The sequence below is a fragment of the Muscardinus avellanarius genome (genome assembly GCF_963383645.1).
Source record: "Muscardinus avellanarius genome assembly, chromosome: 16".
NCBI classification, from domain to species: domain Eukaryota; kingdom Metazoa; phylum Chordata; class Mammalia; order Rodentia; family Gliridae; genus Muscardinus; species Muscardinus avellanarius.
In genome coordinates, this window is record NC_137802.1 from 13,290,139 (window position 1) to 13,306,007 (window position 15,869).

At 51.1% G+C, this 15,869-nt stretch overlaps 2 protein-coding genes across 2 annotated transcripts in view; both read left to right on the top strand.

Annotated features, from left to right (window-relative positions):
* Positions 1-5,169, top strand: part of LOC308275584 (myosin-13) — a gene marked incomplete at both ends in the record, with an annotated part of 161,596 nt that extends 156,427 nt beyond the window's left edge. The window contains 2 exons of the mRNA XM_080713946.1: positions 4,410-4,482; positions 4,766-5,169. Of these exons, the coding sequence (XP_080570072.1) occupies positions 4,410-4,482; positions 4,766-5,169 (477 nt within the window). The remainder of the gene's footprint in view (positions 1-4,409; positions 4,483-4,765) is intronic.
* A 20-nt stretch (positions 5,170-5,189) lies between these two features.
* GAS7 (growth arrest specific 7) overlaps positions 5,190-15,869 on the top strand; it is a gene marked incomplete at both ends in the record, with an annotated part of 266,571 nt that continues 255,891 nt past the window's right edge. The window contains one exon of the mRNA XM_080712190.1: positions 5,190-5,372. Coding sequence (XP_080568316.1) covers positions 5,190-5,372 — 183 coding nt within the window. The remainder of the gene's footprint in view (positions 5,373-15,869) is intronic.

Here is a 15,869-nt window from a genome sequence, read left to right on the forward strand (position 1 = left end):
GATGGAACCTAGGGGCATTCTACCTCCAAGCTATACCCCCGGCCCTATTTTTTTTTTTTATTCTTTATTTTGAAACAAGGTCTCACTGAGTTGCAGAGGGCCTCACTAAGTAGCTGAGGCAACTCAGATCTTCAGGTCTCAGCCTCCCAAAGGCTGGGATTACAAGCGTGGACCATCGTGCCCTGGCCTAGTCTTTTACTTTGAAATATGGTCATCACTAGATTGCTTGTGGTCTCCCTAAATTGCTGAGACTGGCCTCAAACCTGTGCTCCTTTTGTCTCAGGCTTCTAAGTACTGGGATTATAAGCATGCGCCACCACGCCGGGCTCTAATACTTCTAATTCTGAACTAGAATTCTTCTAATTCTAATACTTCTAATTCTGAACTAGAATTTCTAGGACAATTACAGGAATGGGGAACGCTTACTTCTTTGGGATGGAAAAATTATAAAGGAGCCGGACATGGTGGTCCCCACCCCTGGGATTACAGAGAGGATCGCAGGTTCGAAGCCAGCCTCAGCAATTTAGTGAGACCCTCAGCAACTTAATGAGACCTTGTTTTGAATTAAAAAGTAAATTAGGGTCCCTGGGTTCAATCCCTGGTACAAAAAAAAAAAACAAAAATAAAAATAAAATATGTAGTGAATGTTCATGGCAGCCCTATTCAAAATAGCCCCAAAGTGAAAATAATCCAAATATCTACCTGTGCCTGCATGGACAAGCTGCAGCGTGTCTGGGTACAACAGTAGTTTTTCAGCCATAAAGACAGTAAAGTACTGATATTCCCTGTGACAGGGTGAGCCTCCAAGTCACGATACTTAAATGGAAGAAGCCATGTGTAAAAGGGCCACATCTTAAATGATTCTGTTGATAGGAACCGGCCGGAGAAGGGAATTCCACAGAGACAGTAAATAGACTGCCAGTTGCCTGGGGCCCGGAGCAACACAGGAACACAAGGTTGCTTTTTGAGGTAGTGAAAATGCTCTAAAATTAGGTGATGGTCACGATTGCACAACTTGGCAAATCACTGAATTGCACACTTAAAACAAGTCGATTTTTTTTTTTTTGGTATGGAAATGACACCCCAGTAAAGCTGTTAATGTAAAACAAAAGTAAAGGCAGCAAGGTCTCCTTAATCAGAGAAGATATTTTTCCACTCAGCTACTTAGTGAGGCCCTCTGCAATTCAGTGAGACCTTGTTTCAAAATAAAGAATAACAAATAGGGCTGGGGGTGTAGCTTGGAGATAAAAGGCCCTGGGTTCAACCCCCAGTTCCATACATATAAAAAAAAAAATGTGTTAGATAACAAATTACCAGGGCCATTGACTAGAATAGGTAATAGTAATAATAATAATAATAATAATAATAATAATAATAAATACTCAATATCTGGGTACTTAACATGTCAGGCATTATTGTAAGTGGCACACATGCTTATTTAATCTTCTTAATAACTTTATGATATAAACACTGTTATCCTTTTTTTTTTTTTTTTTTTTTTTGGTGGTACCGGGGTTCCTGCAAACCCTTCTACTTCCGGGCTACACTCTCAGACCTATTTTTATACTTTTTTATTTGGAAACAGGGTCTCTCTCTCTCTCCCTCTCTCTCTCCCTCTCTCTCTCCCTCCCCCCACCTCTCTCTCTCTCTCTCTCTCTCTCTCTGGTGGTACTGGGGTTCCTGGAAACCCTTCTATCTCCGGGCTACACTCCCAGACCTATTTTATATTTTTATTTGGAAACAGGGTCTCTTAAGCCAGCGAGGCTGGCTTCGAACCTGCGTGATCCTCCTGTCTCCGCCTCCCAAGCGCGGGGATTACAAGCGTGCGCCACCGCGCCCGGCGTTATATTTCTTTTGACAAGAAGCAAAAGAGAGGTAAAGGAAATTGCCCAAAGACAGACAGAAAGTGGCAGAATTGAGGGTTAAACACACCAGTCCATCACCTGCGCACTTAACCAACCCCATCTGTGTCTCCCAAGTCTCCTACGCCAGTTGTATTTGGCTTTAATCTTCATCACAGTTGGGGGAAATAGACTCTAAGGTGTTGAGAGACTGCTTAGTAGAAACAAAAGTTCCACTCTCTGATGGTCTAATCTTCTTTCTTTCTTTCTTTCTTTTTTCAGTACTGGGTATTGAACCAAGGGCATTCTACCTCTGAGCTGCATCCCCAGCCCTATTTTTTTTTTTTTTTTTTTTTTTTTTTTGGTGGTATTAGGGATGGAACCCAGGGGTCATTCTACCTCCAAGCCACACCCCCAGCCCTATTTTTTTTATTTTTTTATTTTGAAACAGGGTCTCACTGAGTTGCAAAAGGGCCTCACTAAGTAGTTGAGGCTGTCAGCCACAAACCGCGATCCTCCTGTCTCAGCCTCCCAAGTACTGAGATTACAAGTGTGCGCCACCGCGCCCAGCTGTGTTATTTGTATCCAGACCAATATCGGTTATCTCCAGGAAGTCCTTTTTTTGGGGGGGGAGGGAGGGAAGTAGTAGGAATTGAGTCTAGGGGCATTCTACCTTCAAGCTATTTCCCCAGCCCTGATTTATTTATTTATTTATTTATTTATTTATTTATTTATTTATTTTGCAGTACTAGGCGTGGAGTCCAGGGGCATTGTACCTCTGAGCTACACCCCCAGCCCTATTTCTTATTCTTTATTTTAAAACAGGGTCTCGCTGAATTGCAGAGGGCCAACTTGTGATCCTCTTGTCTGCGCCTCCTGAGCACTGGGATTGCAGGCCTGCTTAGGAGTTGATGGGATCTGAGCTACAGGACCCACATTTTCTGATTGGTAGGGGGACTAGATATACAGTCAGCCAGACCTGGGGCCAAAGCCCTGTTTTGTTGACTGACTGTGTGACAGCAGGCTGGATACCCTATGAATCTCATTTTATTTGCCTCTAATCTGGGGGCAATAATCAGCTCTCAGGATGACAGGAATAAAATGAAATAAATTAAGACACTGACAGCCACGATCCACGTGGGTTTGGGGGGACTGTTCAGGGCGGCTATTTGGGCTCTAAAGCCGTACGTAGGCGTGGCTGGGATTTCTCAAGTTCAGAGTGGATTACGGGTTGCCCACAGGTTGTTAGGGAGAATTCTGGATTGTGCAATGGCTCTGGGTCAGTCATTCCACACAGAGCCAGGCCACATCACATCATTCTGTGGGCAGCCTGAGGCTAGTCTGCAGAAAATCACACGCTTCCCTGAGTCCGGCACGCTTGACCAGTGCACTTAGGGTTAGCGACAGTTTGATGTAGGTGCGGTGCTGGGGTTTGAACACAGGGCCTCGTGCGTGCCAGGCAAGCGCTCTACCGCCGAGCCACACACCTCAGCCCTGTTATCGTGTTTTAAGGGACCTTAATAGTGGCCGTGGGCGAGGGTGTGTTTGCCCGCATTTCTGGCCAGGCAAAGGGTTGTGAATTTGCCTTGGGTGGAATATTCCAGACTGTCTGCCTTTGTCAACCTGCCCAGGGTCAGAGGCCAGGCGGAGGCTGTTCGGGTGAGGGGCTCACCTGCCCACTGCGGCTGCTCCGTGGTTCTCAACCTGGGGGGAGCACCTGAATATCTTTTCAGCAATTACTTAGGTACTTACTTGGGAGGCTGAGCTAGGAGGATCTCAGGTGCCAGGCCAGACTCTCGGCAACTTTGTGAGACTCTGTTTCAAAATAAAAAGTAAAATAAGGCTGGGGTGTGCCTGGGAGGCAGAATACGCCTGGATTCAATTCCTCTTGGGGGGAAAATTTTACTTAGGTGGTTCTAAAGTATAGCCAGGCTTCAGAAACTCCGAAATAGGTAAAAGGCTGGTGCCGGGGTTTGATTCAAAGCCTTGACAGGTGCTCTTAACCTTTAGCCTGACTTCCTGCAATGAGTATCTGGACAGACATCAGTGAGGGAGGAGGCTAGAGTTGGTAACTGTGGAAGGCTGAAAATGCAGAAGTTGAGAAGTCTGTACCCAATTTACTAGGCAACAGGGAGCCACGAAAGACTAGTGAACAGGAAAACGAGGAGGCAGAAAAGTACGGGTTGTGTCACCCTTATCTCGGCACCAGAAACGTGTAGGGTTTTGGAATATTTGCATGTGTGTAATGTGATATCCTGGGAATAAAGACCTAAGTGTAAACACGAAATTCACTTCTGTTTCTCATACGCATTTCCTGAAGGTGACTTTATACAGTCTTTTCCGTGCATCTCTGTTTTCTGCCTGTGACCCGGGCCTGAGGCCACTGTGGAACTTTGCACGCGTGGTGTGACTGTTGGTACTCGGATCCTTTTGGTTTCTGGGGCGTTCTGGAGCTTGGGTTTTCAGGTTGGGAATTGGGAATGCCCCACTTGCGCACAGAGACAGCAGAGGGTCCAGCTACTTACAATAGAGTAGGCGAGCAAGAAACCGACCTGTCTTTGTCTTCAGTACCCTTGGTCCAAGGTCGACTTTGTCCAGCACCTGCGGTTCCCGAGTCTCTGGGCAGCAGGAACTTCCCCGAGTCAGCTTTGTAGTGCCCAGCACCACGAACAGAGCGCGGCTGCCACTTCTAATGTTTGTTGATTGACCCCATGAGCATTGCTCCTCGGCGCGCCCAGGAGGGCTGGACCCTGACCGGCCTTCGTTTGCCTGGCGAAGCTAAGGATGCCGCCCCACCCACCCCGCACCTTTCGCCTTTCTGCCTTTTACCCCCACGGACCGGATCCCGATCCTCCCAACTCTGACTCCATCTCCCTCCTCCCGCCCCGCCACAAACCCGCCCCCCCTCCTCCGCGGGTCCCCAGGCTTTGACAGATCCGGCGTGGAGGGGCGTCTCCCTCCCCCCGGCGACCCACCCGGCCCCTCCGGAGCCAGCGCCCGGCCCTCGGCGGGCGTGGCCGCCCTGGCCCGGCCCCCGGCCCGCCCCCGTCGCCTGCGAGGGAGCCCCCGCCCGGCCGCGGCAGCCAGCGCTCGCCCCGCGGCCAAGGGGGATGCTCGGCGTCCCGCCTCCCCGGGGAGCTGCGCATTCCCGCGCCCGGGGAAGTTGTCTCGGGAGCCCGCGGGGCCGGGTTGCCCCCCCCTGAGCGCCGCCCCCGCGCCGCCGCGCCCCTGCCCGCCCGCCGGGGACCCCGCAGCCCCGAGACGGCGCGCGCCCAGGGCGCAGGAGCCCGGGGCGCGGGGCTCGGCCGGGATGCAGGCTGCGCTGTGAGCCCCCGCGGCGCCAAGGCCATGTCCGGCGCCCGCTGCCGGACCCTGTACCCCTTCTCCGGGGAGCGGCACAGCCAGGGGCTGCGCTTCGCCGCGGGCGAGCTCATCACGCTGCTGCAGGTCCCGGACGGCGGCTGGTGGGAAGGCGAGAAGGAGGACGGGCTCCGAGGCTGGTTCCCGGCCAGCTACGTGCAGTTGCTGGAGGTAAGGGGCTGGGGGGCCCTCCCCGGGTGCTCGCAGACCTGTTGCCCGCAGCAGCCGGGAGGAGCGGTGGTCCTGGTCCGAGGGGGGGCGCACCCCCCCGGGGGGGGCTGATCTGCAGCCGCAACCTGCACCCCGAGCTCCCGGGAGCGGCCACAGCAGCGCGCCCCTCGAGGCGTGGGCCGCGGGCAGCGTGGGCAGCGTGGGCTGGGCCGAGCGCTCCGGCCGCGCTGGGGAAGCCAGAACTTGTTGCCTGTGTGAGTTCTGGAGCGGCGGGCGCGGTGCCGGCGGTGGGCAGGGCATCGGGCACGGCCCCAGCCTGGTGGTCCGCGGAGGAGACACACCTAGGGTGGGAATCATCCGGGAAGGAGCCCCTCTTCTCCACTCCGGATGGTCCTGATGTCCCGGGTCAGGCCGCCTCCGGGGTCTGGGGGTGGGCACTTGCTGGTCCACTGAGCGCTGCTGGCCACCAGCCCGGTCCTCAGCAGCGGGCTTAATTCAGAGTGGCGGCAGCCCCCCAGCCAGAGTCCCCTCCCCTGGGCTCAGAACACGAAAGTGGCTTGTTTCTGGGGTTCTGGCTTGGCCCCAAGGCTGCACAGGACCTGCTGGGCCAAGTCAGCTGGCTGTTTATTGTCCGGGTGACAATTGGGAGGCCTCTCTGTCCTCTAATCACTGAGCTCATGGTCGCAGCCAGAGTGAGATGTAAAGTTTCTGAAAGTCCTTTGTGTGTGTGGGTGTGTGGGGGGGTGGCTTTCCAGGACATCCCCTTTATTAAAAGGCTCTCTGACCCCAGAATTATTGTAAAGACTAAACGAGGGGCTACCCCAATTGCCTAAGTATATGTAAACAGTATGATTTTTTTTTTTACAAATCCTGCTCTGATCATGTTAACTGAATGCATTCATGATTTTATCCTGACCTACTCCATAAATAACAGAGTAGCAATTTTTGAATGAAAATCCTCTATGTTCTGGGCAATTTATAGCCAGAGGGGGAGGGGAGAGGGAGGGAGGGAGGGAGGGAGGAGAGAGAGAGAGAGAGAGAGAGAGAGAGAGAGAGAAAGAGAGAGAGAGAGAGGTGTATGAAATGGTTTCCAGTGAGAATGTCTGAGAAGGATGCAGCGGTGACCTATCAAAACTAGGCCAGACCACCTAGAGGGTCCGCAAAGCTTCCTTCAGGTCCAGACTCTCTTCCAACTGGATCCGTTGCATTTGAGCAAAGTTTAGGGGCCATTTCTGTCTACGGGCGGGAAGGAACGGAGTATGTGCTGAATTCTTGGTTCTGTGTTTTGCCTGGCTGTACCTATAAGAGAAAAACAGGTGTGTCCCTTACCCGGATTCTCTCCCGAGATTCCATGCGAAAAGACGCCCAGCCACATGGCATCCGTTGGAAGGTCGGGAGCCTCTGGCCGTCTAGCTCCAAAGCCCTGGGAGAGACACATTTTCTGAGAGTTCTTCTGTGGCTACATTTCCCCAGGAAATACTGATGTGAAAATTTGGCTGGTAGAGATGTCTGTCCACGAGGAGCAGCGTCTCTGGCTGGACTCAGCCAGCTGTTCTGGGTGGGGGTGACTGAGAACGGAGGGGCTCTGCTTCTCTTTGGGAGGGGAAGGAAGGCTGGACTAAGCCCAGGGGGAGAAGGCAGAATTATTACCGGGGACAATGCGGGGTGTGAAGACAGTCATAGCCCATGGCTTACACATGTTTCAGAAATCTGGTAGCCAAGAATCTTTCAGACCTAGCTCCCAGCTAGAAACTTGCAACAGAAGCACCCAAGTGTGAGCAGTACCACCGAGAGGGGGGACCTCCATTTTCTGAGCGTCTACGAGGCACTGGGTGTGACAAGTTCATGGTCATCAATACAAAAGCTAAAATGTTAGGGTTAAAACGAGGGCAGCTGGATCCTGGAGTCAATTTGGAGATCCTTGCTGCTAACCCAGAAGTTTTGTTTTGTTTTCCTTTGGTCCTGGAGATTGAATCCAGGGATGTTCTATCTCCGGCTCCTTTTTATTTTTTAATTTTGAAACAGGATCTTGCTAAGTTGCCAAGGGTCTCACTAAGTTGCCGAGGCTATCCTCAAACCTGAGATTCTCCTGTCTCAGCCTCCCAAATACTGGGATCACAGGCCTGCGCCACCAGGCCCCGCTTAACCCTGAAGTTTGATCTCACTCAGAGGCAGCTAGTTTTCCCACAGGCAGAGGCAGGGGTGAGCCTGAGCCCGGTGGCCTAAGCATTCAGTGGGATTCTTCTCAGGACCAAAGCAGGTGCAGTTTCAACAGGGGGGACCAAGGACCCAGCTTCTATGTCTGAGAACCTCCTACGTAAGCAAGCTGGACCTCAGGGCCGAAAGCTGGGTAAGATAGTGGATGTGCAGGAAGGGTCCCTCGTGATAGGGCGAATCCGCAAAGGTGGACTCAGCTGGAGAAGGCAGCGCTCCAAAGGGATTGGCTGGTGGGCAGAGTGGCCAGCACAGAGGAACTGGGACCGGCGGAACATCCTCGGGGCTCATCAACATCGGATAGCACAGAAGCCAGGAGACCAGAGAGAGGGCACACAGGTATTGGAGGTGGCAGGCCTTCTGGGACATTAGCTTGTGGGGTGCCTGGCGCTAAGCTTGCCAGGGGCACACAGCTCAAAAGGCCAGATATGATGGACTATTCCTCCTGGAGGAAGGATGGGAGGCGGGCCCGCAGCCGAGCATGGCGCCTCCAGCTGAGCATGGCTCTCCCAGCATCTTCTCTGCTCCGTCTGCCGTATCTCTCGTCCTGCGACGGCAAGAGTGCTAACAGGAAACCTCATATTGGTGGAGCGGTGGGAGACATTGAGAATGTGTGTGCAAAGTGGACGCTGCCGGAGGATTTCCTCCTACTTCAGATGAAGACAGGGGAATCCGGAGGCCCTGTTTGCAGCAGGCACGTGCTGCAGAGGGGAGTTGGACGCTAACACTGAGAGGGTCTGCTCCATGGCTGGCCAGTGTGATGGAAGGCCTGGCCATTGAGGAAATCTTTGTGGTCAGGACTTGAAGGAACTGGCAAAGCAGGGCAGCACACAGCTGGCTTCCAGAAGAAGGACTCCAAGAAAACCTGGAGAAAACCCAAGCAGAGAAGGGTGGGAGGCTCTGGGAGGCCCAAGGAGTCTGGCCACAGGGGTGCTGGCTACAAAGGGAACCCGTTATCCCCAGGGAAGGAATGAGGGCTGTGTTAGCCAGCTTTCCGTAGCTGTGACAAAATGCCAGAGATAAACAGCTTATAAGGAAGAGAGGTTTGCTTTGGCTGCTTTAGTCATCTTTTTCATTCCTACGCCCACAATACTTGATGAGCGTAACTTAGAGGAAGAAAGGTTTATTTGGGGCTCCGGGTTCCAGAGGTCAGCTCAGGGTCAGGCAGCTCCAGGGCATGGCAGAGGAGCAATGGCTATTATCACCTCATCATGACCAAGAAGGAGAGAGAGAGAGAGACAGAGACAGAGAGAACAGATGGACAGGCATCTTTCAGGCATGACCTACCCCCAAACCTGGATACCTAGTCTAACACTCAAGCTTCTCTGGGGGACATTTGATATATAAACTCTAACACTGGGTGATAGTTTCAGGGGTTCGGTCCTTGTTGGCTTGGCCCCATTTCTTTGGGTCCCATGGTGGAGCAAAGTGACGGGAAGGGGCTGAGTCCCACAGCCTCTTCAAGGGCACATTGGCAATGACCTCACTTTCTCCAAATGGGCTTCGTTCCCTAAAGGTTCTACCTCCTCCTAATGGCACCACAGGCTGGTGGCTCAGCCTTCAGCAGATGGGCCTTTGGGGGACATTTAAGATCTAAACAGTAACAACACCTAAAAGTCAAGACTCATGGTTGGTCATGGGTTATAAAGGCCCTCAGCTAAGAGAAGCTTGAAAAATTCTCTCTCTTTTTATTCCTCTCTCTCTTTCTTTTCTTTCTGTTTTGGTTGGGGATTGAACCCAGGGGCATCTGCCTCTGAGCCACACTCCTCAATCTTTTACTATTTTGAAACAGGGTCTTACTAGGTTGCTGAGGGGCTCGCTCAGTTGCTGACGCTGGCCTAGAACCTGTGATTTTCCTGTCTCAGCCTCCCAAGTACTGGGATTGCAGGTACTCAGTACAGGTACTGGGATTTCAGGCACCGTGCCTGGCTGATGGATCTCTCTTGAGGGCATCTTTAGCCATGACGATGGACTGGAGCAGAGAATTCTTGTAATGTCATTTGAGAGGCATGGTCCAGGAGTTAGTGATGGAGAGAGACCGGAGACCAGGGGCTGAGGCTGCGGGGCATGATCCATCAGCTCTGAGCCAAGCCCCAGGTCACCTGCGTAAGCATCTCCATCCCAGGGAAGACATGGAGAGTTGGGCATGGGACCAGGACCGGTCTAGTGGTTGGTAAGGTCTGGTGCCTGTAGGGCCTGACTGGGCCCAGGCATTCCTTGTATCCTTCTTCGACTTTGGAGAGGAGAACTTAAGGGCCTAGAGGATCCTGTAGACATCTGCAAAAACTCCAGACGCATTTGGGAAATAATTTTGGAGGGGTCATAAGATCGGAATGCAAGCACAACAGAGCTTTCCTTTAAGTAGGTGCTGCTGTTAGAATCCATGATCTGGCTGGAAGGTCTAGACCTTAGGGGCACTGCTGTGGTTTGAATGGGTTCCCTTCAAAAGGTATCTGTTGGAAACTTAATTCTTTACTTGGTGCTGGGGATCGAATCCAGGGGCATTCTATCTCTGAGTTACACCCCCAGCCCTATTTTATTTTATTTTTTTACTTCAAAACAGAGTCTCACTAAGTTGCCGAAGAGTCTCACTAAGTTGCTGAGGCTGACCTTGAACCTGCAACCTGTCTCAGCCTCACAAGTACAGAAATTACAGGTGGAAACTTCTTTTTTGGTGTGTGTATGTGGTGCTGGGGATTGACCCCAGTGCCTTGCACATAGGCAAGTGCTTTACCACTGAGCTAATCCCCCAGCCCAGAAACCGAATTCTCATAAAGAGCGTGAGGCTGAGTTCCAGCACTTGCCATCTTGTCCTTGTGCCGTGGGCTTCTGCAGCAAGAAGGCACTCACCAGATGCTGGAACCTTGTCCTTGGACTTCCCGACCAACCTCCAGAATGGTAAAAAATAAAGTCTATTAATAAATCACCTAGGCTCCTGTATTCTACCAACACAAAATGGACCGAGACAGGCGCTCACAGTATAGGTTGCTGTTTTGCTAGCGGAACTAAGAAGGATGCTGGGTTGAGGGGAGGGCGTCGCCTTTTATCTCCTTTCTACCCACAGTTCTCCAATTTGAGGTTCCTGTTTCCGTGCTGCCAGGGTTTGCAAGGAGTTTGTCGTGAGAGACAGCGGGCTGCACTCTGGACAATTAAGAGATGGCATCTTTCTGTTGCTAGGCAACAAGGCACTCTGAACTTACCTTACATGGCTCCGCTGGGCAGTTCTTCTGCTGGTCTGTCTCAGTGTCTCTTTCTCATGCAGCTGTAGTCAGATGGGGTCCTGGAGGGTCCACTGAGTTGGAACCCCCAAAATGGCACTATTTTGTGGTACTGGGGATAGAACCCAGGAACTCTTGCCTGCTAGACAAGTGCTCTACTACGAAGCACTATCGTTGTTGATGATGTTGTTGCTAGGAGACAGGATCTCACTCAGCTGCCCAGGCTGGCCTCTAACTCGGAATCCTCCTGCCTCAGCTTCCTGAATAACTGTGACTACAGGTGTGCGCCAACGCCCAGCAGAGTGGCGTCTCTGCCCACCTGTCTGGTTCCCTGGCTGGCCCTCTTCCATGTGGCCTCTGTCTTTGTGTGATATCAGCTCCTGTAGGGCCTTTGCCTATCACCTTTCTCTTCATTGAGGTAGTGCTGAGTTGCTAAAGCTGGCTTTGTTCTTACGATCCTCCTGTCTTGGCCTCCCAAGTACTAGAATTACAAGCATGCGCCAGCACCACATCCTGCTAATTGGGGTTTTTATATGTGGCTGGCTCCCCAGACGCTGGGGCACAACTCACCAGGCTTTCTTCAGGCTTGGGCCCTGGACAGGCATGTCACTTCTTTCTCTGTGGATCAGTGACATGGTTCACAGTAGAGTCCTGGGGCAGCGTGGAAAGGGGATGTGGGAAGGAGGCGGACGCAGGGACAGAAGCAATAGGTGTGTGGTTCCTTGAGGACCATTTTGCAAACTAGCTGCTTCAGAAGGATGGGAGGACCTACACGGGACAGATGATTCGTTAGAGGGCAATCAACACGTGCCAGGCCAGGCTTCTGAGAGAGGGATCCGCCGGAGGGAGGTAAAATGCAAGACCTTAGCAGATCTGCCTGGAGATTCTCTCCTGCCATCCATAGAGAAATTGTTGGTGTTGTTTAAGACTCCAGAGAGGGTAAGGGGCCAGCTGTGTGGTAGAGCACTTGCCAAGCATGAACAAGGACCTGGGTTTGATCCCTGGCAACACACACACACACACACACACACACACACACACACACCTGTAGGGCTTTTTGTTTTTATGAGGCCAGTTGGAATTTGAAATTGGATTCACCTGGCCCTAAAGCCTGGCCCTGTCCACTGAGCCATTACTGTACTGGTCCAGACATGCCTAAGCCCTCCGGCCAGGGCCCGGAGGATTAATGGACACAGAGCATCCGGGCTACCTGATCATTAGTAGAGGCTTGCTGTGGTACACAAACTGATCTTAATACAGGGCCCCTCCTCTCCTTGTAATGTGAAAAATCCACGAAAATGGGTGTGACCTTCAACCTCAACATCAGTATGTTTTAAGGCATCCTCAGGCTCTTCACAAAAGGCATATTAGGGCCAGCAGCTGCCAGGTATGTAATTGGACTGAAATTAATCCGTCTTCACCAAGTCGCCCTGCTCTCTGGTTTCGGGGCCATGGCCTGCATCTGCAGCTCGGGCAGTTGGAATATGTACCTTCAGCTGCTGCCACTCCATCTGCCTCTGTTCAGCCTCCGCCATCTCCAAGATGTGACCCGGTGCGCGTGGCGGCCACTTCGTAAGACTTGAGAGCGCCAGGCAGGGCTTCTGGGTTCTATGGGCTCCGGGCATCCTCACAAAAGTTCCCTTAGCAACGAGTCGGCGGGAATCCCTGACATCTGTTAACCTCTGTCTGAATTCCCTGACATCCATTTCCAACCAGAAACAGGAACCTCTGAGTCTGAGTCTGCAAAGGCCCAGCTGGTCTCTGGCGGCTCAGTGGCCCCGATCCATGAACACGAGGCTGGTTCCCCACTTCGCTGGTGAAAGCAAATGTTTGGTAAACCAGGAGGTCTGGTGTACACAGAAGGCATTGTGATTGTGCGCGGGCCACGCCAGGGGCCGTTGTTCCTGCGGCTGGCCCTCCTCTTACCCACAGTGGCAGGGCAGCACATGACAGGCTTTCTCAGGAGCGAGCTCCCCTGGATTTAATCGCAAAATGAGTAGACGCCTCCTTCCCTGCGGTGCAAAGCTTCTGGGGGGTGTGGGCCTGTGGCGAAAAGGAGAAATGGTGGCCAGCAGGTGTGTCTGTCTTTTCCTTTGACAGACCAGAGCATGGGGTGACGTTGAGGAGGCGTATTTGTGATAGTGTACGAATCGTGACTAATTTACCACGGAGTCCTTTTTTAAAAAACAAATTCGTGCCTCTGCACTGAGTTGTGCGCCCAGCCCAAACGTACTGCGTATGAAGCGGATCCATCCAACTCCGATCACATTTAGCGTTTCTGCTGTCTACCATCTGATGATGGCTCGTTTTATTGGATTTAAATTAAGTGAATGAATGCATTTATTTTCGTGGTACTGAGGATTGAACTCAGGAGCATTCTACTTCCGAGCTACGCCCTCAACCCTTTTTTATTTTTGGTTTGGAAAACGGGGTCTTGCTAGGTTTCTGAGAGTCTTGTGGTGTTGCTGAGATTGTCCTCAAACCTGTGATCCTCCTGTCCTAAATACTAAGATTACAGGCATGTGCCAGCACGTCCCACTTATTTTTCATTTATGCAGTACTGGGGAGTGAACCTAAGGTTGCTACCACTGAGCTATACTCCCAACCTTTTTAAAAATCTTTTAAAATGTATTTAATTTATTTAATTTTTTATTTTTCCCAACCCTTTGAGACAGGGTCTGGCTATGTTGCTCAGGCTGACCTTGAACTTACGAGCCTCTTAAGTGCCTGGGATTACAGGTGTGTGCCACCAAGCCCAGCTTTATGTTTTAATCATAATTATTGATATTTTTTGTGGCGCTAGGAATGAAGCCCCGTGACCTTGTACATGCTACTGAGCTACTCCTCTAGCCCAGGATTTGTTTCTCTCTCTACTTCTCTACTTCTACAAACTGGGATCCAGATTCAACTCCCAGGTCCTCGAATAATTTCATAGTTCAGAACTAAGCTTACAACCTCAGCTCTCTCTTCATGGCTTCCTACCTCTACCCTCCAAACCTTTATGACTGTCACTACTACCTGTCCACCGGGCCACCTGGCGGGTCCCTTCTCCTCTTCTCTTTCCACTCCTGTTCATTAAACTAGAAAGCCCCGTCCATTCTCCACTAAAAGCACTTCTTTTTTTTTTCTTTTTCTTTTTTGTGGTATTAGGGAATGAACCCAGGGACATTGTACTCTGATCTACCTCCCCTACCCCCAGCCCTTTTTTGTATCTTATTTATTTTTTATTTTTTTATTTTTAGTTTTGGTGGTATTGAGGTTCCTGGAAACCCGTCTACCTCTGGGCTACACTTCCAGACCTATTTTATATTTTTATATTTTTATTTATTTATTTATTTATTTATTCATTTATTGGTGGTACTGGGGTTCCTGGAAGCCCTTCTACCTCCGGGCTACACTCCCAGACCCATTTTTACATTTTTATTTGGAAACAGGGTCTCCTAAGCCAGCGTGGCTGGCTTTGAACCTGCGCCATCCTCCTGTCTCTGCCTCCCAAGCGTGGGGATTACAAGCATGCGCCACCACGCCCGGCTATATTTTTATTTTGAAACAGGGTCTCTTAAGCCAGCAAAGCTAGCTTCAAACCAGCGTGATCCTCCTGTCTCAGCCTCCCGAGCGCGGGGATTACAAGCGTCAAGCGTGCGCCACCACGCCCGGCTTTTGTATTTTATTTTGAGACAGGGTCTCAGTAAGTTACCCAGGCTGGCTGTGAACTCGTGATCCTCCTGCTTCAGCCTCTCGGGTGTCTGGGATTACAGGGACGTGTGACCAATGCTTCTGGTTTGCGTAGAAGCATTTCTCAAAGCCTCCTTCTTAACTTGGTTGGAAATGTTTTAAGCTTTTCAGGCCAAGAGGCAAAACTGAGTTACGACTTCCTCCCTGGGATATGGAGCGCGCCAGAGGCGGTGAGAGGTGGGGATGGCGCCCCATCTGTGCTCTGTCGCAACGACTTGAGTCTACCGCTCTAGTGTAAACGCTGTGGCAACCTCAGAACTAATGGGCATGCTTGCATTCTAATAAAACTTTATGTATTTGGCTCTTTTATTAGTGATTTTTTGGAGATAGTTTTTCATTGCTGTGATGAAATACCTGAAAAAATAAACTTAAAGGGATATTTTTTTTTTTTTTTGGTACTGGGGATTGAATTCAGTCATTCTACTTCTGACATACCACCCCAGTCCTTTTTATCTTTTTATCATCACGCCTGGCTATCTTTTATTTTAAAACAGGTTTGTCGGGCGTGGTGGCACATGCTTGCAATCCCAGCATTCAGGAGGCTGAGACTGGAGGATCGCGGTTCGTGGACAGCCACAGTTACTGAGTGAGGCCCTCCGCAACTTAGTGAGATCCTGTTTCAAAATAAAGAATAAAAAATAGGGCAGGGAGTGTAGCTTTCAGGTTGAATGCCCCTGGGTTCCATCCCCAGACCTGCAAAAAATAAAAAAATAAAAATAAATAAAAATAAACAAAACAGGTTCTTGCTAATTTGGTGTGGCTGGCCTACAACCTGCAATCCTCCTGTCTCTGCCTCCCAAGTAGTGGGATTGCAGGTGTGCACCAGCAAGCCTCGCTAAGGAGGCTTCTTTGGGCTCACAGTCTCAGAGATTTCAGTCTATGGCTCTTTGGCTCCATTGCTGTTAGGCCCGTGGTGTGGCAGTAGTAACATCATGGCAGAAATGAGCGGTCGAAGAAAGCTGTCCTGTCAAGAAAGTCAGGAGGCAGAGAGGTAGGGGGAAGGCTCTGGAGACAAGACACACCCTTCCAGGGTACCACCTACTTCCTCCAGATAGGCCCCGCCTCCTGCATTCTCACTACTTCCCAGTGGTCCATTCAAATATGAACCCATCAGTGGACTGATCCGAGGAGGAGGTTAGATCTCTCAGGATCCAATCACTTCCCCAAATCCTGACCTCTGCACATCTCTGCACCGGGGACCAAACCTTCAGGACACGGGCCTTCGGGGAACATTTCCCATCCAGACCATAACAGACAGGTTCTCACTAAGTTGGCCTGGAACTTGTGAACCTCTTGTCTCAGCTTCCCGATTGCTGGGACTAAGGGCATG